Source organism: Vulpes lagopus, chromosome 8 (assembly GCF_018345385.1).
Source record: "Vulpes lagopus strain Blue_001 chromosome 8, ASM1834538v1, whole genome shotgun sequence".
Classification (NCBI taxonomy): Eukaryota; Metazoa; Chordata; class Mammalia; order Carnivora; family Canidae; genus Vulpes; species Vulpes lagopus.
In genome coordinates this window covers 111,378,723-111,404,166 of record NC_054831.1, presented here as the reverse complement: position 1 = coordinate 111,404,166, position 25,444 = coordinate 111,378,723, and the positions used below count along the sequence as shown (strand labels likewise).

Sequence of the window (25,444 nt, the reverse complement as noted above, 5' to 3'; positions counted from 1 at the left end):
CAGTAAACAAATCAGGATCGTATTCTATAACAGCCATACTTAGCAGCTATCTACTCAGAGCAATAGAGGATAGGTATGACAGCTTGCCAGCAGAGTGGTGTTACATGGCTCTCTCCTGCAGGTGTACTCACCACAGCCCGTAGTTCAGGTGCAAGGCAATGAGTTGACATTGAGTGGGCACAGGAGCCAGAGTCTCTTGTAACAACTCTATGGACACAAGTTTCAGGGTTGCCACAAGGATGTGGCCAATTATAGGAATCCCCTCCTTGGAGAATTTTAGTATGCCTGTCAAGTATTTATGGTCCTCCCAGTCCAAATATAGTTGATCAGTCAGGAGTTTATCTGTTTCCAGGGAAGCAGACCTACACAATTAACTGAGGCTCACATTTTCATGCAGGAAGGGATGTTTTATAAACCTCTTCCCCTTAAACTTCTTAGTGCTGCTCATTTTGCTCTTATGGTAATTTTTTAAACCATGAATACTTTATTGTATCCTAGGTGAGTTTTTCCTTTTTTTTTTTTTTTTTTTTTTTTTTACCATTTGTTTCACTTCTAAATTTTTCCTTTTTAAATATATCTAATTAAGATTTGAAAAGTATATATAAAATTGTTTTATGCAGTCTTTTTGAAACAGTTATAATTGTTCTCAGCAGAAGGTACCCCTCACGTGAAAGCCTATGATGAAGAAAGCGTCGCATCACTGAGCACTACCCAGGACGAGACACAGGATAGTTTCCAGATGAACAATGGGACGCCAGAGTCTGCCTACATCTTACAAGGGGGATACATGCTAGCAGCTTCATATTGGCCAAAGGTAAATGGATAGTGTCCTTTTGGAACAGATCTTTTTTTGAGTATTTTTGTTGCTTTAATGGTAGATATTCTTCTCATATGGAAAAATAAGTCACTGTAAAACGTAGGTGGCATTTTGGTGTTAGCATGAAAAGTATCAACTACTACTATCAAGTAAATAGGTCTCCTGGGATGTGTATGTTTCTCAACATAATCTTAGAATGTTTAGAATAAGAGATAATGAATGCTTACATTCATAAACAAGTTAATATTCAAGTATTTGTTTATGAAATAGGTGCTTTGAGCTGAGTCTCCTTAAATAAATTTACCATAGCCAATGGTGACTTAGAAAAAAAGTTCACTTAGGTACATGTGCTTCCAGTGGCAAAAGTTCAGGTTGGATTCATATAATTCTTCTGTCAGTATGTGGCTAGACTAGTGTAAGAATACTTAACCTTTAGGAGAATTCTACTCAAAGCACATGGGTGGTGCAGTTGCTTCAGCATCCAACTCTTCATTTCCCCTCAGGTCATGATCTCAGGGTCATGAGATTGAGCCCCACATGGGCTCTGTACTCAGCATGGAGTCTGCTTAAGATTCTCTCCCCCTCTCGCCCTCCTTCCCCCATTGAGTGCACATGCTCACTGTTGCTCTCTAAAATCTTTTAAAAACTTTTTTTTTTTTTTAAAGATTTTTATTTATTTATTCATGATAGTCACACAGAGAGAGAGAAAGGCAGAGACACAGGCAGAGGGAGAAGCAGGCTCCATGCAGGGAGCCCGACGCGGGACTCGATCCCGGGTCTCCAGGATCGCGCCCTGGGCCAAAGGCAGGCACCAAACTGCTGCCCCACCCAGGGACCCCAAAAACTTTTTTTTTTTTTTAAGATTTTATTTTACTTATGAGAGACACAGAGAGAAAGAGAGAGAGAGAGGCAGAGACACAGGCAGAGGGAGAAGCAGGCTCCATGCAGGGAGCCCCACGTGGGACTGGAGCCCAACGTGGGACTCGATCCCAAGTCTCCGGGATCATGCCCTGGGCTGAAGGCCATGCTATACCACTGAGCCACTCGGGCTGCCCTAAAAAACCTTTTTAACAAAAGGAGAACTCTACTCTTACCTAGTTCTCAGTTGTTTGAATTTTTACAAGGAACCTGTATTAACTGTGTAATTATAAAAATAAAAATAACGGAAGTCTATTGTATAATATTTTTGAACTCCAATGGAAATTTGTACTTGAATTCTTACAGAATTATGATATGGGTATGCAACTGTGTATATATACCAAATGTATATATGTTGTACTGGGATTATATCCATCAAGACACTGAGCCATTTCACCTCCAAAGGTCTGTGGTCCGATTGTTGAAATCACACTTTGATGTGGCATGCTCTTCCAGGACCGTGTGATGATCAATCGGCTGGACAGTATTTGTCAAACAGTGCTGAAAGGGAAGTGGCCTTCAGCTAGAAGAAGTTATGATGCCAACACAGTGGCTTCTTTCTATACCACAAAACTGCTGGACAGTCCTGGCGCAGCTACAGAATATAGCGAACCTGGTGTACCCACTCCCCCAGGTGCCGGTGGTAAAGAAGAACATGATCAGTCAACACAGATGTCAAAGGTGAAGAAGCATGTACGAGAAAAGGAGTTTACAGTGAAAATCAAAGACGTATGTTTATTTTTATTGCCCTAGGACCCGATTGCGATTACGTGTGCAGCATGCTTTTTCTGCAAGTGGCTGCCTGCTCTCACTCTTACTTCCTTCACATACTTGTTTTCTGGTATTTGGATTGTTTTCTTTTTGAAATCCAGGTTATTAAACTTGAATATTCTACTAGAAGGATCGTCATTAAATATGTTTCTCTACCTGTACTTCTGAAAATAGTCCTTCTGCCAATCAAGAATGCTTTTCTTAAGCAGTCTGACAAACTCTAATTGTTTTGATTCTTTTATGTAATACTTAAGTGGTATGTCGGTGTACTTTCTCTTTTAAACATTTAGCATGCCCTGTTATCAGTAATATTTCATTTCTCAGTATGATTTTTGAAGCTAAATTGATTACTCCATGTCTAATACATGGGTAACGTTCTCTGAAATGTCATCTGAATAATGTACTTAGAAATGTATGTCCGAAGCTGATAGTACTAGTCACATGAAAAACTGTTTTGCTCAGAAAAGTGTATATAGTACCTGGATTTTTTTCTTTTAAGGTGGAAGACTTAATATTCATTATAGAAATGAGTTGATTTTTTTCTTCTTTAGTTGATTTCTGAATAAGAAGAGAACTTGATTAATGTTTCAGGGTTTTTAATTCATTTTTTTCTAAGTAAAAAATTTCTCCTAATAGCTGAAATGAGTTTTTTTTTAATTGTTTCTTTCTTGATAATGGTGTTTGTTAACAGGAAGGTGGTTTGAAGTTGACATTTCAGAAGCAGGGGCTTGCTCAGAAAAGACCATTCGACAGTGAAGATGGTGCTCTGGGGCAGCAGCAGTACCTCGCTCGGCTTCGCGAGCTACAGAGTGCATCAGAGACCAGCCTCGCCAATTTTCCCAAATCCATGCCAGTATCAGGTGACTGTGATGATGATAATTCCCTTAGCATGAAATACTTCTGCTGTCATGCTGTCATTTCCAAATTCTCTTTTATTTATTCTTCTATTAAAAATTCATTTGTCCTCTAATGTTGAGGTCTCTTTTATGTCTATAAATATATAATTTTAGGTCTTAATAAAAACCTACTGGGACTTTTAATCTGATGTTTTAAAGCAGGGTGCAATCTTGTTTTGGGGTCCTAAATATTTGGGTAGAAATAATCTGTCAAGTAGTTTTATATGGATAAAAGTTCCAACAGCATTTTAATGTGAAAGCAGATTGTGAATGTGAAGGCAAACATCGAAATCACATATTAATGGTGATTAGTGGAGGAAGTTAAAATGAGAAGTTCTGGAAAGATTTTAGAGACAGTGTTGTCCAGTCATCTACAGGATACGGGATTGTCATGACTAACCCTGAAAGATAACCCTTCAGTCTCATGGAATATTTGCAGGAAAAAAGATTGTTCCTACCTTAAACAGCCCTTTATATTACTGGGCAGCTCTGATTATCACAAAATTTCTTCTTATTTGGAAGCAAATTTTGCCTGCAGCTGGTTTTCCTTAATGATTGAAATTCTGTCTTTAAAGGTATCACAGAATCAAGCTATTCCTGTCTATATGATAATCTTAACATTCTGAAATCCGTGATCATATCTTCTCCTCTTGGGACTGTGTCTTTTCTAACCTTTTGATAATTTGAATCAACAGTATTTACTAAACACCAAATTGGAGCTATGTGTTGGGTGCTCTATAGGCATTGAGGAAACCATACGAAGTTTGTTTTGTTTTGTTGATCTTGGGCTAATGTGCTTTAATTTGTCTGTGTTCATTTTAAAGTGTAGGACCAAAAATTGAGAATTTTACTTATGGCCAGCTGAATCTTTAAAAGTACAAGTTGTCAATTAAAGCAGATTAAAGACTTGAATTTCTATTATACCTTCCATTTACATAAGGCTACAGACTCTGTTTCCGTATTCTAGTACCCCCAGTTGCCATGCAGTACTTGGAAACATTTCACAAATTCTGTTGTGCTTGTGCGCAGTGTATGGAATTCCTATGATTTGGGAAAATAATGCTTTATTATAAGTGTTAAATTGATAACTATTCCCAATTGCTACTATCATGACTTTTTAATTATAAATTACAATTAAATTATAAATTAATATCATCAGCATTACATGGTCTCTTACAGATTCATTAACCATTTGTTGTAATTCTCTAGTTCCTGGACTTTCAGACACGTGTAGATTGCAGTTCAAAATAAGTCAGCCAGGGATCCCTGGGTGGCGCACCGGTTTGGCGCCTGCCTTTGGCCCAGGGCATGATCCTGGAGACCCGGGATCGAATCCCACGTCGGGCTTCCGGTGCATGGAGCCTGCTTCTCCCTCTGCCTGTGTCTCTGCCTCTCTCTCTCTCTCTCTCCCTGTGTGACTATCATAAATAAAAAAAAAAAAAAAAAAAAAAGTCAGCCATGCTTCTGTTACTGAAGTATAACTTCCCCAAACTGTGCTTTTCATATATTTAGGGAGCTCTTTTTTTAATAAGAAAATGGGAATAGATGGGGAAGATAAGCTATGGACTTTTTTGAGTAACCTACTTGGAGTTTAGAAATACCACTGCTTGGGGCATCTGTCCCCAAGTTAGTTAAGCATCTGTCTTCAGCTTGTTTTCTCTCTCTCTTTATCTCCCTCTCTCTCTCTCAAATAAATAAATCTTTATAAAAAAAAAAGAGGGGAGAGAGGAACTGGGTGATGGGCATTAAGAAGGGCACATGATGTAATGAGCACTGGCTGTTATATGCAACTGATGAATCACTGAACTCTACTACTGAAGCTAATAATACAGTAGATGTTAATGTAAATAAAATTTTAAAAATACCACTGCTTGTACTCTGAAAACTTGGTTTTTTTTAAGATTTTATTTACTTATTCATAAGAGACACAGGCAGAGGGAGAAGCAGGCTCCATGCAGGGAGCCTGATGTGGGACTCAATCCTGGGATTCCAGGATCACTCCCTGGGCTGAAGGAAGTGGCTCAACCACTGAGCCACCCAGGAATCCCTGTACTCTGATAACTTTACTATAAAATGGAATTGACATTTCTATCATCTGAATGTTTTATTTCTGTTGCAGCTGAAGGATGTACAGACTTTACCTTTAACTCTTAGATAAATAATAATATCTTTAATAGTATGAGCAGTAATTGTAACACAATCTGCAGCAATACAAAATATTTAAAAGCTTCAAGCATTAAAACTAGATAGAGTTATTATCTAAGCATCAGCGCTCATCCCTCTTGCTAACTGCAAAAGTGAGGGGATCCCTGAGTGGCTCAGCGGTTTAGCACCTGCCTTCGGCCCAGGGCATGGTCCTGGAGTCCCGGGATCGAGTCCCACGTCGGGCTCCCTGCATGAAGCCTGCTTCTCCCTGCTTCTCTGCCTATTTCTCTGCCTCTCTTTCTGTCTCTCATGGATAAATAAAATCTTAAAAAAAAAAATAACTGCAAAAGTGAAATCTAGATTTTTCTTCCAACATGGATCTTAGGAAATCTGTTAACAATTTTTTGCCTTACGTTTCTTATTTGTGAGACAAAGAGTTGGGGTCGGAGAGTGGTAGCATTGTTGGGTAGATTAAATAATATATGCAGACTGACTACTATGAAGCCTGGCACTTAATTAGATGCTAAACCTATGTTAAAATCTAAACCCCACAGGTTTTAGAATTAGATACTAAACAAATTAGTATAATTCTTAATATCCAAAGCCTATGCTCTTTTTACATCTATGTGGGTACCCTCTGAATTTAATCTGAAAATTTCAAGTAAAGATACAAGTTGAAATGTAATTTAATTAATGGAAGGAATAGTAATATAGCATAAATTACAGTAGGACAAAACTAAAGAGCTCATTAGAGAAACTATCTAGAATAGTGAGCAGAGGAGGATGATAGAGTTGCCAAACAACCTGGGATTGAATTCTCTCATTTACCAGCTGTGACATTGGGCCAGTAACTTAATGTTTCTGATCTCATTTATAAAATAGGCTTAATAATACCTCTGTGTTTTGTGGCTTTGTTTTTGTGAATTTAAGAAAACATTTTTTAAACCTAGTTCAGTGTATGGTACCCAGTAGGCATTCAGCAAAAAGAAGCTATTTTTAATATTGTTATAATTACATCTAAGATGAAGACAATACAAACTTTTTAGAGTAGATTAGGTTAAATTTTCCATTTCGGATTCTAGCTTAAATCAGATTCTAAAAATCACTCAGAATAAGTCAAGGTAGCTGGGTTGTTTTGTTTTGTTTTGTTTTGTTTTAAATTTTTTTTTATTTATTTATGATAGTCACACACACAGAGAGAGAGAGGGGTAGAGACACAGGCAGAGGGAGAAGCAGGCTCCATGCACCAGGAGCCCGATGTGGGATTCGATCCCGGGTCTCCAGGATCACGCCCTGGGCCAAAGGCAGGCGCCAAACCGCTGCGCCACCCAGGGATCCCTTGTTTTTGTTTTTTACAAGAACTTATTTATTTGAGAGAGATAGCAAGAAAGAGCACAAGTGTGTGGGGAGACAGAGAAGCAGGCTCCCCACTGAGCAGGGAGCCAGGTGCAGGGCTTGATCCCAGGACCCCAGGCTAATAACCTGAGCTGAAGGCAGATGCTCAGCCACCTGAGCCACTCAGGCACCCTGGAATCTGGGGCCTTTTCTTTTTTTTTTTTTAATTTTTATTTATTTATGAGAGAGAGAGAGAGAGAGAGAGAGAGAGAGAGAGAAGCAGAGGCATAGGCAGAGGGAGAAGCAGACTCCATGCACCAGGAGCCCGACGTGGGATTCGATCCCGGGTCTCCAGGATCGCACCCTGGGCCAAAGGGTGCGCCACCCAGGGATCCCTATCTGGGGCTTTTTAAGTAAGAAAAGAAAGGAAGGAAGATATCACAATAGTATATAATTGGCCACATAGAATATGTTTATGAATGGTCAGATAGGATATGTTAATAAACATACAGTTTGTATACAATTGTATACAATTTTTTTACAGTTTTTAAATTACGTTTATTTAGCATATGTACACATAAAAGAAATCGCCCTCTGATCCCACCCAGCAGAAAACATGCACAAACCCAAGGTATATGTGGAGGGAAGGGGCCCCAGCCCCAAGTTAGTGGTTGGGATGGTGCAATCCTGGGGGTTCCAAGCCCCAGTCAGGAGAGGGCTGGCCCAAAGTAGTGGGCAGTCCCCCTGCTGCCAGCCCTAAAATAAGCGTGCGCCATAGCCAAAGGTCTGTTTGAGGCCCTCAAAGTAGTACCGCTGCCAACCCTGACCTCTCTTCCTCAGGGGCAGGGATGCCTTTGCCTTCATGCACAGCTCAGTCTCTCCATTCTTGTCAAGGAAGGTCAAGGTGATGGTAGCAAAGTGCCCTTCTGGCCAAGATTTGTATAAAAATTGTATACAATTGTACACATTTGTATAAAATTGTGTTTCCTGAGGTAATTATATTAAATACTTTCTTATATAATATTGGAATAGCAATAAAGGGAAAGTAAAAAAGAAATGAAAGACACTGTCTGCCTTTCAGTTGCTTGGTAGACAAAGACCTACATGTTAAAATATTAGTCATTAAAAAAAACAAGATAATATGTTTTGCTACACAATGCAGTATAGTTAAAAAATACTGGAGAAGGGGAAAGTCTCTACTGTCTAGAAACTTAGGCAAAGTCCTGGAAGAGGTAGAAGTGAATAGGATCTATAAGAGGAAGACCAAATAATGGCCTTTCTGGAAAGTGACCTTCATGGCAGAGAAGGATGAGCAGCAAGGAATAGTATGGACCAGAGACTTGATACTATGGCTTTGTGATAAGACTGACCTAGCTACTGTGTGAGTTCCTACTGGAGAGAGCTTTGTATGAAATCAGAGCCTGCTTAGAAAAGGTGAATGAATCTAGATTATAGGCAACATGAAAACTGAGCTGGGACAGGGGTTGAGGGTTATGTAGGAAAGGGGGCTGATGTAAGGTATTTCATTCATATTAGAATGAATAAGAAACCATGAGAACTTATAACATAGAATACTTTTAAAAATGATACTTTGGGAAAGTTGGTTTATTATAGCTAAAATATATGATAGTGAAAATATTTTCAAATCATATTTATAATATTTCATTGATCTCCTTACAATAAAATTCATTTTGTAGAGAATGAAAGGTTTTTTTTATAAAGTTATATCATATTCCTATTGTGCTTTTATATGCAAACACAGTTTTTAATCATTGTAAGTAGCTATTCCTTACCATATGAATTAAGGTGCCATTTTGAAACTGAGGTGTGGTGAATGTAAGTGGCTTCCATTAGGTTACATGACCAGCCAAAGGGCAACTCCTTATTCAGGGATACATAGGACTTGCTCTAAAAATTCTCTTTGATTGAAAAAGCATTTCTCACTATAAGCTGTGAACTATTTTAAATATCTCATCCTTAATATTTTCTTTTTTTATTTATTTTAGAAAGAGAGTGGTTGGGAGGAGCAGAGGGAGAGGGAGAGATTGTCTTAAGCAGACTCTACACTGAGCACAGAGTCCAACATGGGGCGCAGTCTCATGACCCTGATATTCATGACCCTAGCTGAAACCAAGAATCAGATCTTATCCAGCTGTGCCACCTAGGCACCCAATATTTTCTTCTAATAAGAGAGTTGTAGATTTTGTACTTTTTGAGGACAAGAACTGCATTTAACTCATCTTTGAACCATCATAGTACCTCATACCTATGTACAAGCTATTTGATAAATGTTTACTTATTGGGAAAATTGGCTGAATGCATGGAACTATTAGATTCATACCTCTTATATTTTTATTGAGAGTCTACTGAAATGAGGAATGATAAAGGTCAGTTTAATTTGGCAACTAAAAAGTTAGTGATATCTTAAAATAGTTTAAAAAGGCTGGCATGGGAAATGGGAACACACTATGGGACATTGAGAAATGAGTTGGTCATGAAAAATAGGAGTATATCAAAGACCAACCTTTCAAAAGTTTTGAAAGTTATAAAAAGGCTGAAAGAGGTTTATTTTTTGTTGACATGGGCCATGTTTTTAAGTTGAGGAGAAGACTCTAATGCAAAATAAGATATTTTGGCACAAGAAAGTGAAGATACTTGAAAATAATAAGCTTTCAGAAAAGGTAGAAATTAGGGGCACCTGGGTGGCTCAGTTGGTTAAGGATCTGCCTTCACTCAGGTCATGATCCCGGGGTCCTGAGATTGAGTCCTATGTCAGGCTCCCTGCTCAGCAGGGAGTCTGCTTCTCCCTCACCCTTTACCCTCCCCCCACTCATGTTCACTTGCTCAGTCTCTCTTTCTCTCAAATAAATAAGATCTTTTTTTGAAAAGGTAGGAATCAATAGGTTCAAAGAAAGAGGAGGGATTTGTCTTGTATATGAGAAAGACATGTTTCTTCCTCTAAAATGGAAAGATAGGGATCCCTGGGTGGCGCAGCGGTTTAGCGCCTGCCTTTGGCCCAGGGCATGATCCTGGAGACCCGGGATCGAATCCCACATCGGGCTCCCGGTACATGGAGCCTGCCTCTGTCTCTGCCTCTCTCTCTCTGTGACTATCATACATAAATAAATAAAAATTAAAAAAATAAATTAAAATAAAATGGAAAGATAGGTGTGTGAATATCAGAGTAAAAAATTTGAAGAGACAAATCAAAAAGTGGCTTTATAGTTCTCCAAGTTCTTAAATGAGGAATAGGAGTGGTTTTAGCGCAAAAATTACTTGATGTAGGATATGTAAAATAAGAACTAACACTTTCATATTTTTAGAAAACTTTCTGCTTTTGATTTGCTTAAGATATACATTTTGATCACTATTTTGCATTTTTTTAATATGATTAGGTACTTCCATTCAGTCAACCCTTGGTGCCAATGGAGTTAGATTAGACAACCAGCCCATAGTCAAAAAAAGGCGGGGAAGGAGGAAGAATGTCGAAGGTGTTGACATCCTCTTTTTTAACAGAAATAAACCACCTAATCATGTAAGTAAAAACTACTGATCCTTGAGTCCAAAATTCAATCCTAGTAAATATATATGTAGCTGCTTTGTGAGCATCTTATAGAATAAAAATATTAATTCTGAAATTAGATATTTTTGGATTGTATCTCAGAGGAATCTAACACTGCCCAAGATTCATGAAAATTTTAAATTTGAAAAATTTAGCAAAATTTTATTTATTTTTTTTTCAGAATTTTAAACAACTTACTTTTTTCCTCTTCAAAAAGACTTGCTTTTATTGGACCAAAAATCAAATGATAAAGCATTGAAAATAGTATTTTCATTTGGTGTTTTTCTACAGGTTACTTTAGGCTTAACCACCTCACAGATTTCTACAGGGATAAATCCAGCACTGTCCTATACTCAACCTCAAGGAATTCCTGATACAGAAAGTCCAGTTCCAGTTATTAACCTCAAAGATGGGACAAGACTTGCAGGCGATGATGCGCCAAAGAGAAAGGATTTGGAAAAATGGCTTAAGGAGCATCCAGGTTATGTGGAAGATTTGGGAGCTTTTATTCCTGTAGGTGATGGCTTATAAATCTTGTTATATTTTATTTTTGTGGTTTATCAAATCTGCAATGATGAAGCATACATTTTTACCCACTTATGTAAATATGTGTTCTGCCCAAGAGTAAGGAAAATGAGCAGAAAAAAATATGATCATTTTTCCCATGATACAACACAGTGCCATTTCCATTTTTCCATTCTGCATTTAATAATAAAAATTGCCTCCAATATACAGAGTACTGTGTTAGATCCAGTGAGAGTTGTAAAGGTATAAGATTTCCAGTCCTTTTCCTCAGGGAGTTTATTTTAAAATACTAATGATCATATTAAACAAGAAGAGTTTTTTTTAAAAAAAAGATAGCACTATAAGGCATGTTCATAAAACAGCAGCCAGTCTGATATTGCAGGATATGTGAGAGATTGAGTGGGGTAAAATAGTAACTGGATAGAAAAGTGAATTTAGGTCCAGGCTCTGATGGGATGGGTCTGCCATGCTGAAGAGTGAGCATTCGTCTCTTGCAATGTTCTCATTGGTCAGAAATAGCTATAAACATCAAGCCCTGCTTTGTTAAGTTGTAGAGGTAAGCGACATGGTTTGATGGAAAGAGTTTCATTGCCAGATACTACCACTTGCTGGTTGCATGATCTTGAGGAAAGTAACCCCTCCACACCTTGATTCCCATTTGTAAAATAATAGTATCTTTTAATATTGTGAAGATTACTTGAGGGGAGATAAGCAAGACTATTAGTGAGATGAAGAGAAAAGCCCCAACTAGCACAAACATAGATTGTATCAGCACAGAAAAAAATCTGATATTTACGATGAAATCTATCAGGAAAAAAAATAAGGAACTGTATGATTTAGAGGAGGCTGCTCCAGCATTATTGGCAACTCCTTCAAACATTAGGAACACAGTGGTCTGTGAGAGCATTTAAGGAAGGACCTCATTTCAGGAACCAGAATGCATGCAGAATGATAGTGTTTTGATCATATGATGGCCTTGAATATTTGTGTAAATATATAAGGAAAAGATTTATGTAATCCTTTTTAAAGTCATATTTAATATTTTATTATACTGTTGACCCTTGAATACCACAGGTTTGAATTGTGTAAGTTCACTTAGACTTTGATATTTACAGTACAGTACTGAGAATGTATTTTCTCTTCATTATGCTTTTCTTAGTAACATTTTCTTTGCTTGAGCCTACTTTGTTGTAAGAATACTGGATATGATATAAATATAGCATACTACATATTTGTTAATCAACTGTTTATATTATCAGTAAGGCTTCTGGTCAACAGGCTATTACCAGTAAGTTTTAGGGTAATTGAATTATATGTGGATTTTCGACTATGTAGGGGCAGTACTCCTAATCCCCATGTTGTTCAAGGATCAACTATATTAAATATTAAAATATTTAAAGCTTAAATATTTTTAAATTATATATTTTTATATTATATATTTAAAGCTTAAATATTTTTAAAGTGTAACTAAAGGGTAAATTCTTTAATATATTAGATATATATTGAAGGTAAAATATATGTATCTTCAATATATTATATGTAATTTATATATGTATCTTTAGTATTATAGAATTAAATTATTGGATCAGCTCTTTTATACTGTTTGCACAAGTAAGGATTTTAAAGCAATTTCTTTGGTTATATATTTTAGAGAGTGCAGCTCCATGAAGGGAGGCCCAAACAAAAAAGGCATCGTTGCAGAAATCCTAACAAACTCGATGTTAATAGTCTTACTGGAGAAGAACGTGTTCAACTGATTAACAGAAGAAATGCCAGAAAGGTATATATACATTTATTGTTAATCCTTTATATTTAGGAGAACTTAAGAACACGACTTCATTATGGAATATTTCCTAACAGACATGGAAATGGGTTAAGACTAGCAGCTTTGTGGGAAAAGACACGGACTATAATTTCATGCAATCTAATTTCAGTTCCCACATTTTTGGCTAAGCTGTGGAATAAAATAAGCAAGTCACTTTACAACCTGTGCCTAATCAGTGTGGCACTACAAAAGGACACTACCTTCAAAGCAGTGGTTCTCAATAGGGGGCAGTTTGGTCTTCCAGGGACATTTGGCAGTGTTTGGAGACATTTTTGGTAGCTACAACTTGGGAGGTGAGGAGATAGGTATTGGGGAGATAGCAAGCAAGGAGAAGAATGCTGTTGACATCTAACAGGCAGAGGTTAGGATGCTGCTAAACATTCTACAGGATATGGTACGGTCCCTCACAAGACCCATCCAGAATATCCATGGGGCAAAGGTTGAAAAACTGATGAAAGAGGTGCTATTCTCATCAAGCCATTGGAGATTTACATTTTTATCACTGTAATTTCCTATTAGATGGCCATAAAGTATCTTGTTCCTTTAAATCAGCATATTACATAATTTTCTGACAGGTGAAAATGAAATGTCTTAAACAAAGATCCCTAAACAGAATAAGGGCACTGTAATATTTCTCTTTCTGCTTTTTTAACTGATGAATGCTAAGAGTCAGTTTTTGCAAATTCTGTTTCTAAACCAAATGTTCAACATTTGTTTCCCCAAATTATTTTTGTTTATGGATTGATAGATGTCTCCTTCACCTCAAAAGTAAATGATAGAACACCTGTGGCACTCTTTTGTAGGCTTATAGAGCTAATGTTTTTATTATGTTTTTTTATGCGGATAAGCATGTAACAAAATAAAAAAGATGGCCTCAGAATAAGAACAGAAGATTTCTCATTGAGTTTCTTCACTCAGAAATTAAATTACCTTTACAATTGTTTTAAAATTGTTATGTGCACCAATTCATTAAAATTAATACTAATTTGTCCCCAGTTTTATGGAGAGAGCTTATTCAGCTTTTGTTAATGCTTTAAAATGATGTCATAGGGAGATTAGGGAAAAAACAAGATGATGTTTTAGTAGCATTTTACCTAATTTTGTGCTTACATAGATGATTACAAATATTTGTACTTCATCTTATAACAAAAGTTAGCATTAGCAGATATGAATAAATTAGTCTTAGCCAATTTTAAGGAAATGAAACAGTTTCTTATCTTTATCTGTTAGGTATTAAACACTCCTAATTTTATCTTTAACTGTGGTAACCAGACAAGGGGCCTGTTCATTTTCCTTAATTTGTAGTTACCTATTGTTCTGAGTCTCTAACATATAGGCTTAAGGATTGAAAAGAATCTACCTGCTGAATCCCCCATAAACCACCCACAGGGCCTCCGTTTAAATTGGAACTTAATGAAAGGGATAACAAAAAGGAGAAGGCAACAGAAACCATAGAGACTAAGACTATAGAAAATACTAAAAAAGAATACTTCTAGGTATTATAAATGACCATATTAAAATCCTGTCTATATCCTATCAAGAAATAGTATATACTCAGAGAGGTCTGGAAAGAGGAATTACAAAGTACCTTTAGACTCTAAAGGAACATTGAATTGGTAGATACGAATCATTTAAGTTTTAAAATATTTTAATTTCCTACTGATTAGTATATGTAGTTTTTAAATCTTTTCATAATGTGATTAGTTGGTTATATCACTGTTCACATTCCAAAGATGTTTATATTTTTATACTTCAGGGTTTTAATTTATATAATAGATAAGAACATGAGTTTGTGAGACCAGAGTTTGAAAGCTGCCCCTAACGCCTACTAGCTGGCATAGGTGACTTGTATAAGTTCTCTGAGGCTTAATTCCTTCATTTGAAAAACAGAAATAATACTATCTCAAGGATATAGTGAGAACTAAAATAAATTTACATACTTAAAGTCCTTAGCATGACACTTGGCATATAATCAGAAGAAGAATTTATTATTTGTTATGTGCCAGATGCTATCCTAAGGCACTTAAATTGTTTCATTTTATCCTCATAAAACCCTGTGAGGGAAGTGTTATTCTAATCGCCATTTTACAGATCAGAAAACTGAGGTTCAGAGAGATTTCCTGGTTTATCCCAGGTCACATAGCTGGTAAGTTTGACTCCAGAGGGTATATGCCCTTAACTAGGATATATTGCTTATCTAGAAGAGCAAGTAAATGGTAGTTATTCATTTTATTATTCCAGTCACTTTACTTAAAGCATTTAAAATTTACATTACCATGTGTCTATATAGGATATTAGCAGCACTTTTGGCTTATGGTAGTCCTTTTTAATATAGTAGAGAATGTCAAAGATGATTTAAGAAACACCTGTGTTTTAAGGAAATAAACTCTGTATAGCCCAGAATAAAAGCAAGAAATATCTTCATATTTAATAGTGTTTTTAAGTGTCTAACAATCTTTTTTATTTGCAGGTTGGAGGTGCATTTGCTCCTCCTTTGAAAGATTTATGTAGATTCCTGAAAGAAAATTCAGAATATGGAGTAGCTCCTGAATGGGGAGATGTTGTTAAGCAGTCCGTGAGTATTTCATAAATACTAACTCACACATCATCTTAAAAATTAGATGCCATTTAGTCAGACTGAGAAAGACAAATACCATATGATTCCACCCATAAGTGGAGTCTAAAAACAAAAACAAAACAAAAAGCAGACTCAGATCTATAAATGCAGAGAACAAACTGATGGTTGCCAGAGTGGTGGTAGGTGGGGAGATGGGCAAAATGGATGAAGGGGAAATGGAGGTACGGGCTTCCAGTTATGGATGAATAAATCACGGGAATAAAAGGCCCAGCATAAGGAATACAGTCAGTGATACTGAACAGCAATGTACTGGGACAGATGGCAGCCACACTGTGGTGAGCGCAGCATAATGTCTAAACCTGTCAAATCACCAAGTTGTACACCTGAAATTTAATATAATGTTATGTGTCAACTGTACTCAAAAAGGAAAATTAGCTGCCATTTAATTATATCAGAGATGAAATTTTAAGAATTAACAGAATAATGTGTAAACATGTGCCAGTGTTGAGTTGACTGTTTTTATTTTGCAGTACACATTGCAAATTACTCAGATGCTTATTGAATTAGATTGCAGAATCAATATGTACTGATCTGTTTCTATTTTAATCTCTAAGATAACTATTTGACCAAGGCCATAAAGAATAACCAAAGATGTGGGGAAAGAAATATATAAGGATATTCATCATAGTATAGTAGTAAAAAATTGGGAATATATGAATAGCCCATTCATATATTGGAAAGCTGTGCCACTGCCGGTGCCATAGCTTAGCTGATTAAAGTGCCTGTCTAGTAAACTGAAAACTGTGCCACTGTGCATAAATTATATCAGAAGAACATCTAATGACAAGGGAGAAAAAGGTCACAATATGTTAAACGGGGTAGTAATTAAGCTCTTGGAAAAGCAAAGCCTAACTATGTGGTAAATGCTAAATAAAGAACAGCTATTATTTCTATAAGCGTCCAAATGAAGAGGGCAGGCTATAAACTATGTTCATTGTGATTCTATTTATTTTAGAAATGAAAAGTGGGAAGAATTATAGAATCTGTATATATGCACAAGGGAAAAATGAAATATACTTCCTAAAATGTTAGCAATGGTTTCTCTGAGTGGTAAAATTATGGATGATTTTTTTTCTTTGTATTTTTTTCATTGTCTTGTTTTCTGCAGTGAGCCCTAGTGCTTTTGTAAAGAAAACAAATAAATTGATCAGTTCAAAACAAGATTTAAAAATAGTACCATGTAAAATAAATAAAATAAAAATATATTTTAAAAATTTAGAAATAAAAATAGCACCATGAAAGGAGCACCTAGGTGGCTCAGTTGATTAAGCGTCTACTTTTGGCTCAGGTCATGATCTCAGGGTCCTGGGATCAAGCCCCATGTGGGGTTCTGTGCTCAGTAGGGAGCCTGCTTCTCCCTCTCCCTCTGCCATTCCCCCTGCATGCTCCCTCTCTTGCAAATAAATAAAAACTTTTTTAAAAAGTAAAAAATAAGAATAGTATCATGAAGGTCTTTGAAACTGCTGTCTAGGGGGGTCTGGCTGGCTCAGTTGGTAGACTATGCATCTCTTAACCTCAGGATTGTGAGTTCAAGCCCCACCCTGGGCATGGAGCCTATTTTAAAAAATAAAAAAAGAGAGGCATTGAAACTGCTGTCTAGAACTGCACTGTCACAAATAGTAGCCACTAGGCGTATGTAGCTGTTGAGCACTTAAAATGTGGCTGCCTGAATTAAGGCATATACATATTATTATATAGTAAGTATAAAACACTGGTTGAGGATTTTTTTTAATATAGTTAACACACCATGTGACACTAGTTTCAAGTGTACAACATAGTGATTTGACAAGTTTATATATTATGTTATGTTCACCACAAGTGTAGCTACCACCTGTCTCCATACAGCCCTATTACACCATCACTGACTATCTTCCTTATGCTGTGCTTTTTATTCCTGTGACTTGGGGAACCTGGGCAGCTCAGTCAGTTAAGCGTCAGACTCTTGATTTTGGGTCAGGTCCTGATTCCAGGGTCATGAGGCCATGTCCCACTTTCGGCTCTGCACTGGGTGTAGAGTATGCTTAGGATTCTCCCTTTCCCTCGGCCCTTCACTGCCCGCCCCCCATAACTGGAGCCTGTGTCTCCCACTCTCTTTCACTCATTTTGCTCATCCCCCCACCCTGGTTTAGGATTTTGAAGACAAAATTTGGAAAAAATAGAAAATATATTTATTTTCATAGATTACATATTGAAATAGTAATGTTTTGGTTAAATTGCGTTAAATAATAAAAAAATTGTGTTAAATAGACTATATTACTAAAATTAATATCACCTGTTTCTATTTTACTTTATTTTTTTTAAGATTTTATGTATTTTTTTTTAATTTTTTTTTTTAATTTTTTTTATTTATTTATGATAGTCACACAGAGAGAGAGAGAGAGAGGCAGAGATACAGGCAGAGGGAGAAGCAGGCTCCATGCACCGGGAGCCTGACGTGGGATTCGATCCCGGGTCTCCAGGATTGCGCCCTGGGCCAAAGGCAGGCGCCAAACCGCTGCGCCACCCAGGGATCCCAGATTTTATGTATTTATTCATGAGAGACACAGAGATAGAGGTGGAGACATAGGCAGGGGGAGAGGCAGGCTCTTCTAGGAGCACGATGTAGGACCCAATCCCAGGACTCCAGGATCACGCCCTGAGCTGAAGGCAGACACTCAATCATGGAGCCACCCAGGCATCCCTATTTTACCTTTTTTTCATGCAGCTACTAGAAAATTTTAAATTATGTATATAATTTGCATTATATTTCTGTTGGACAGTGCTGATCTAAAGGTTCTAAATTCCCATCACTTCTAGGAGTTCTGAGCACAGAAAGTCATGGGAGAATCATTTGAATGTTTTCAGCATGGCTTTATCTCCCTTATTCCCATTATTCCCAAAGTGACAAAGATTCACATGAAGAATATCATTGTAATCTTAACCTTTTACTTTGTCTATCCTTTCCTTATTGTTCTTCTAGCTTGGAAGATGGGCACTTCTTTAGTCTTTTAGAGTAATTAGTGATGTGAAACATGTAAGGGTGTGGAAGTAACCCTCATGAAAAAATGCCTTTGGACCTTCTGTTTGCTAGAACTCTTCTACAAATGTATGCCTCACAGTATGGAAGAAAGCTAGAGACCTCTTTCTGCTCTCTTACCCTATGAAAAAATGAGAAGTGGAAGAACTATTTCAAACCACTACTTATAATATGAAACTGGCTATTTTTTCCATAATTGGTTATGTTCTATCAATACAGACTAAAGTTCATGAATAATTACCGATCTTATTGGGATAGCTATTTATTTTATTCTAATATAGCTATTGTTGCTGATTTTTTTTTTCAGGGATTTCTTCCAGAAAGTATGTATGAGCGTATTCTCACTGGTCCTGTTGTGAGAGAGGAAGTCAGCAGGCGAGGGCGACGGCCTAAAAGTGGAATTGCCAAGGCCACAGCGGCAGCAGCGGCAGCGGCAACTGCCACCAGTGCGTCAGGCAATCCTTTGTTAGCCAACGGATTACTTCCAGGTGTGGATCTCACAACCCTTCAGGCCTTACAACAAAACCTACAAAACTTGCAGTCCCTGCAAGTAACCGCAGGGCTGATGGGAATGCCTGCTGGCCTTTCTTCTGGAGGAGAAGCTAAAAACATGGCCGCCATGTTTCCCATGCTGCTGTCAGGAATGACTGGCTTACCAAATCTGCTGGGCATGGGAGGACTCCTGACAAAGCCTACCGAATCTGGAACAGAAGAGAAAAAGGGAAATGACTCAAAGGAGCTAGAAGGAAAAAAAGAAAGGACAGAGAGTCAAAATTCAGAGAATGGGGGAGAAAACTCTGTGTCAAGTTCTCCTTCCACATCCTCTACTGCTGCATTAAATACAGCTGCAGCTGCCAACCCATTAGCTCTTAACCCACTACTGCTATCTAATATACTCTATCCAGGGATGCTGCTCACTCCAGGCCTTAATCTCCATATGCCAACTTTGTCCCAGTCCAATACTTTTGATGTACAGAAAAACAAAAACAATGACTTAGGCTCATCTAAGTCCCTAGAAGTAAAGGAGGAAGATTCTAGAGTTAGAGATCAGGAAGACAAAGGGGGAACTGAACCAAGTCCTCTCAATGAGAACAGCACAGATGAGGGTTCAGAGAAAGCCGATGCTTCATCTGGATCTGACAGTACGTCATCGTCATCCGAGGATTCAGATTCTAGTAACGAAGACTGACTCCCAGACTGCACTTAAATTATGAACTGATTTTGGATTTTTTTTCTTTAATTATGAATTGTAAATACCCCAGTGTTGAGTGCATCAATAACTTACTGACCGAACATTTCAGTTATTTGTTTAGAAGTGCAAACTGCTTTCAGAGACGTTTTGCATGTAATATTTCTTAAGATCCATAAGTTTCTGAACTCGTATGTACTATCAAATACATAAAGGTGTAAAATTACAACAAAAAGGCATTATAATTTTGTTGGGGGTTAATTTTATGAAAATTATGCTCAATAAGAGTTGTATATTTAATATATTTGCAGTGAACACAGAATACTTTATGCATATTACTGATTTAATTTGAATATAGTTTTACAGCCTCCTTGACACCTATAATTTACAGATCAAAACTCAGCAATAATTTGGGCAGCTAATGAATGTCATGAAAGCTGTAGAATCTACATCACCATCCATTGCTTTAATTACATGAAAATGCTCTAGTGTTGTGATGCACTGCTGACGTTTCCAATTCAGGTACAAGTGTGTTTTAAAGAAGAAATAAGTTTCCCAATCAGCCAATTTAACTGGCTACCTGTTACCTCAGCTGAGTTAGTTTAGAAAGTTTACATTCGTTTCTAATTCTATACTTGTTTTCAGGGGTTTTTTAAACACATCCTATATATCATGTTAATCTGGCAAGAAATAGGACTTGCTTTTTGCTGAGCTTAACTCTGATATCAGTAAAATTAAGTCATAAAAGAATCTTGTGTCATGTGATTTTGGCACCCTCTAGACATACTTAGTTTTACTTATTCAAAGTTTGGCCTCCTATAAGAAATCATTATGTCTCCAATGAGTAATGTCTGTTTCCAGGGTTCAGAAAAGGCAAACTCATGATATACCACTGAGAAGAACCTTCCACACAGCATACTTCATGTAAAAGAAACCGTTTGTTTGCTTTATTTGTGTAGATTTCTATTTGTGTTTTATGTCATGGAAATATTCCAAGATTAACAGATCCTAGTGATAAAGTAATATGCAGAATAGTCTAAATTCATTTCTTTTTTGAGTTTCTAGGTATAAGCAGACTAAATGTTGCCCAGAATCAGTGTTGGGTTGTCAGTTTATATTAAATATACTGAGTTGGCCCATTTTGAATATGCACTTTGAATAATCTCAAAAAATATATACAAGCTATACCCGTAAACCACAAAAATGGAGCCCAAGGCTTCTGATCAATTTCTTAGAACCCTTTCTCATGTAAAATTTGTCCGATATTTGACTTGTGATACAGTTTCTCCTGCTAAAGCTGCTATTAATTCCGACAAGATGTAGAGATCCGCAATCACTTTCATGTACATTTAAAACAATTAGGACTGAATTGGACATAAAATATCATTTACACCCTAAGGAGAGAAAGATGTTAGCATTTTTCTGGTACTTGAATAAGTCAGTGATAAAGTTTGCGAGGGAGTAAATTTAGGGGGGGAAAGTACCCCACTTCTCTCCCACAGGAAAAAAAAAATAACTTTCAGTGCGTTTTGATAGCACTCTGTTTTGTCATAAATCCATCAAATTCTATTGGAATTTCCCAGGTCTTTACCAGGAAATTATGTTTCTGTATGTAGGATAACTAATCCCTTATTATAGAGACAGTGTTATATGTATTTACAAAATCATATAAGTTCCATCGAGATTGTATTGACTTTTTTGTATTTTTCCCAAAATAGTACTTTGAATTGATAGTTCTTTATGCAATGTCTTAGCAATAGTCACTATAATGCCCATCCAGGAGAAGTGGGTAGTAATTCTTCATCATGAAAATGATATATTACATATTTAGTATCTTCCCTTTGCAGTATTGCACTTTTGTTTAACTAGAATACACCTATGAGATAGCCAAAGTTTTTCAAACACAGTTAACTTAGTTTGCAGGTGGGGTATTTCAACACCATCCATATTTCCCTCTCTCCCTCTAGTTCTACCCACATAATCTTTATTCCTTTCTTTCCCCCAATTAAAAAAAAAAAAAAGGGAAAAAAAAAGCCCTAGATCTTGTCACTAAAAATCTAATTTATATCAAATTTATGAGATAAAGTATTTTCCTAAGTATGATCAAATGAATTTGGTTAACATCTTAGTGATTCTCTTTCTATGTAATAAGGCAATTGCAGTTTTCAAAGCATTAAGGCTAATACTAACTTTAAACTTTCTCTTGGGTTTCAAGACACTTCTATTTAGTATTGATTGGGGAAAAGTTGTCCAGCTGTCAGCTTAAAAAAATGCAAATATGGTTGTGTAAAGTTAAGGGTTATAAGGAAAAAAAAAATCAGTAGAATTACATAATACTAAAGTTGCAGTTGAAAGGATATCCAAGTATGTGTTGGTAGTTACTAAAAGAATTATAGCTGTTATTGCCTTGTATTTATAGCCCTTGTTTCAGGTTTCATGATTCAAGTCTTAGTCCAATTTTTCTTTTGGACATTTGCAATATTTACCAGTTGTGTTTTGTGTAGTCTGAATTTGCTTTCTGTAGTTGAGCAAACGTCTTAAAAAGTCATTTGTAATTTATTAAATTACTTTCTATGATGTTCTATAGAGCAAATGGAAGTTTAATTATTTTTTATTAAACATATTCTTTGACTACCCATGATGTCAGCCTCTGTACATGACAATACTCCTTTTTTTAATTGACTTTTATCTGTAATTTATCTTAATTCATTTGTGAAAGCAACCATAGTCCTAAATCTCTAAAAGGAAAGTATACCTCGGAAGAATTTTTAAAAGACAGAAGTTGGCCATAACTATATTCACAATATCATTATTTCCTTAACTTTTCTTCTCCTGACCTTTAAAATTGTCCAGAAAGATGTGCATAACATCATAAAGGAGTATATTTTGGATATCAGTGATTATTTCTCCCCTTAGTCTCAAGAGTCTTTCCTAATTCATCACTATTGTTTTCAGTGTTTTTGTAAACATGAAAGAAATTTAGTATTCCCCTAATTAGAAAGATAGAACAGTAGTCTCATCATGCACTCATTTAACTTGGAACCCATTCAACTATACTTTCATGCTTAGGAAAACTTTGTTTTTGTACAATATAGCATGTAAACACAAGCCAACTACTTTGTCTAGTGCTCACCTAGAGGAACAGTAATCTATCTGTACCAGTGCTAGAGGAAGAACTGGCTATGTTAGATGTTTTTGAAAGAAGATACACTATGTACAAAACAATGTATTCTGTAGTTTGTGAGCTATAGGAGAGAGAGTGATTTTTTGACTACAGGTAAATGTTCATCTTCTGCAACAAATTTAGAACTTAGTCTCTCCATAAATACAACTCCAGCACATAAGCTATTTATTTTAAGATGCAGAAAAGCACAAAGAAAAAATACTGAAATCATCATAAACCCACACTGAGATAAATACTGTTCATACAGATATCCAGTGTTTTTTTATGTGTATTATCTACATGTAGTGGGTTGAATCGTGTCATACAAAAATTTATTCAACCCAAAACCTCAGTATGTGACCTTATTCGGAAATAGGGTCCTAGCGTGTGTAATTAGTTATGATGCCATTATACTAAGTCAGGGTGGGCCCCAAGTCCAATGACTGGTTCCTGATAACAAGAGGAGAGGACAAAGGGAAGAAAGTCAAGGGCCAGGCAGCAGAGATTGGAGTAATACAGATGCAAGCCAAGGAACACCCCAGGATTGTCAGCAATGCCAGAAGCTAGGAGAGCAGCAGATTGTCCTTCAGAGCCTCCAGAAGGAAGCAAGCTGGCCAACACCTTGATTTTGGACTTCTGGCCTGAATTGTGGGAGAATAAATTTCTGTTGTTCTCAGCCACCCTGTTTGTGATAATTTGTTATGGTAGCTCTAGGAAACTTAGACAATACATCTTCATGTAAAATATTATTTGGGACATAATATTTACTGTTCTGCCCTTAATATACTGACCTATGTCATTAGTACCCTGCGTTGTGATGCTTAATACATAGTATTGTCTCATGTCTACGTAAGATGTAACTTATCTATGTACTTAAAAATGGACATTTGAGTTTCTATATGCATCTTTTGCATTAATCCCTATGACTTCCTTAATCCCTAGAAGTGAAAGTACTTCCTCTGTTTTTAAGGATTTTGATTTGTGTTGCCAAGTTTACAACGATGCCATTAGTAGCAATTTCTACTTCCACAGCAGCATACATTTTGTGCATGCTCACCCCAAAATCTTACCAATACTGTGTATTGTCTTTTGAAGTAATCTTTGCCAAATTAATAGGCAAAAGTACCATCTTGATGAATTTTTAAATTATTCTTCCTTTTTCTTACTAAAAAATAAGACATACATATTCTAGAAAATTGGGGGATGGGGCATTGAGGAGGAATTGGGGAAGCACAAAATAAACCAACCCCCCCCCATAATGTTGAATGCTCAGAGATAACTGTTAACCTTTGGGTCATTTTTCTTTGCATATACATATTATATATTATTAAGAATGGAGTTATACTGTACATACCACTTTGTAACCTCTTTCATTTACTATATATCATGATAATTTTTTCCATGTCATTAAAGAATCTTTCACAGCATTTTTAAGGACTTTCTCATTCCACTATACAGATGCAACATTATTTAGTGCCCAATTATTGAGCATTTAGATATTTTTCAGTTTGAGGCTATTTAAGCAATAATATGTTTGTAGTTAAATCTTTTCATACACTTATGATTTTTTTTCATTAAAATAAATACCTAGGCATGAAAAAGGTATGTTTGAATTTCAAGACCAGTTGGATTGTATTGTTTTCTACCCCAACAGCAGAGCATTAAACTACTTCCTTTTCCGTGTCTCTTTAGCAACCCTGGGCATGAAAATATTTTTTAATCTTTGTCAATTTGATATACAAAGAAATAGATTCTTATTTTAGTTTACATTTCTATATTAGCAATATAAAATTTCGTATCTCTTCATAAGGCCATTTGTATTCTGTGTATTAACTGTTCATGTTCTCTGTGCAATATCTGTTAAATAAGTGGTAAATATTTTTCTCAATTTGCCTGTGAGTTTTGTTTTTGTTTTTTAATGTGCAAGTTTTACATTTTTTGTGGTCATTTTGATATTCCATTTTTTCACATTTAAGTTTCTGACATTTTTCCACAGAAAAAATCTTTTCACCCCAAATTCTATATATGTTTACTTTTTTTTAATATTTAGTACCTTTGTTGACTTAGAATTTATTTTGTAATTTTTTTTACAAAAAAAATTACGTATAGTATAAGAATCATAATTTGAATTTTTAAAAAAAAAATTATGCAGTATCCCAGCATTATTTAGTATATGATGTCTCCACTGATTTGACATGCTTTCTCATTGATTATAATTAAATAATTCATGTATGTATATGTGAATTATTTAGATATATATGAATTATTTAGGTCATATCTATCATAAATATGCATGATGTATCTATGATATATCATGTAAACAGTAAACATAAGAAAACTGGAGTATCTATACTAATAAAAGATCAACTTTGAAACGAATGTTGCTAGAAATTAATGAGAACATTTTATAATGTTATAAGGGTCATTCCATCAGGAAAATATAAGACTTATACAGGAACCTAACAACAGAACCACAAAATACATGCAGCAAAAACTAACAAAATTGAAAAGAAAATATACATGATAATGCTTGGAGACATAAGTATCTCACTTTCAATAATGGATAGAACAAGTAGGCAAATGGTCAACAACAAAACAGAAGTTTAGACAACACCTTAAACCAACTAGACCTAAGAAGCATGTT

At 36.1% G+C, this 25,444-nt stretch overlaps 1 protein-coding gene across 14 annotated transcripts in view; it reads left to right on the top strand.

Moving 5' to 3' along the window:
* CHD9 (chromodomain helicase DNA binding protein 9) overlaps positions 1-25,188 on the top strand; it is a 222,428-nt gene extending 197,240 nt beyond the window's left edge. For 5 of the 14 annotated variants that reach the window (XM_041766070.1, XM_041766071.1, XM_041766069.1 and 2 more), the window contains exons 32-39: positions 651-814; positions 2,192-2,464; positions 3,198-3,366; positions 10,278-10,417; positions 10,736-10,957; positions 12,621-12,749; positions 15,265-15,369; positions 18,756-25,187. In XM_041766070.1, coding sequence (XP_041622004.1) covers positions 651-814; positions 2,192-2,464; positions 3,198-3,366; positions 10,278-10,417; positions 10,736-10,957; positions 12,621-12,749; positions 15,265-15,369; positions 18,756-19,637 — 2,084 coding nt within the window. In that variant the 3' untranslated portion in view covers positions 19,638-25,187. Of the gene's footprint in view, positions 1-650; positions 815-2,191; positions 2,465-3,197; positions 3,367-10,277; positions 10,418-10,735; positions 10,958-12,620; positions 12,750-15,264; positions 15,370-18,755 lie in introns of all 14 variants that reach the window. The other 9 variants (XM_041766079.1, XM_041766078.1, XM_041766081.1 and 6 more) reach the window with 7 other exon arrangements.
* The last annotated feature ends 256 nt before the right edge of the window (positions 25,189-25,444 follow it).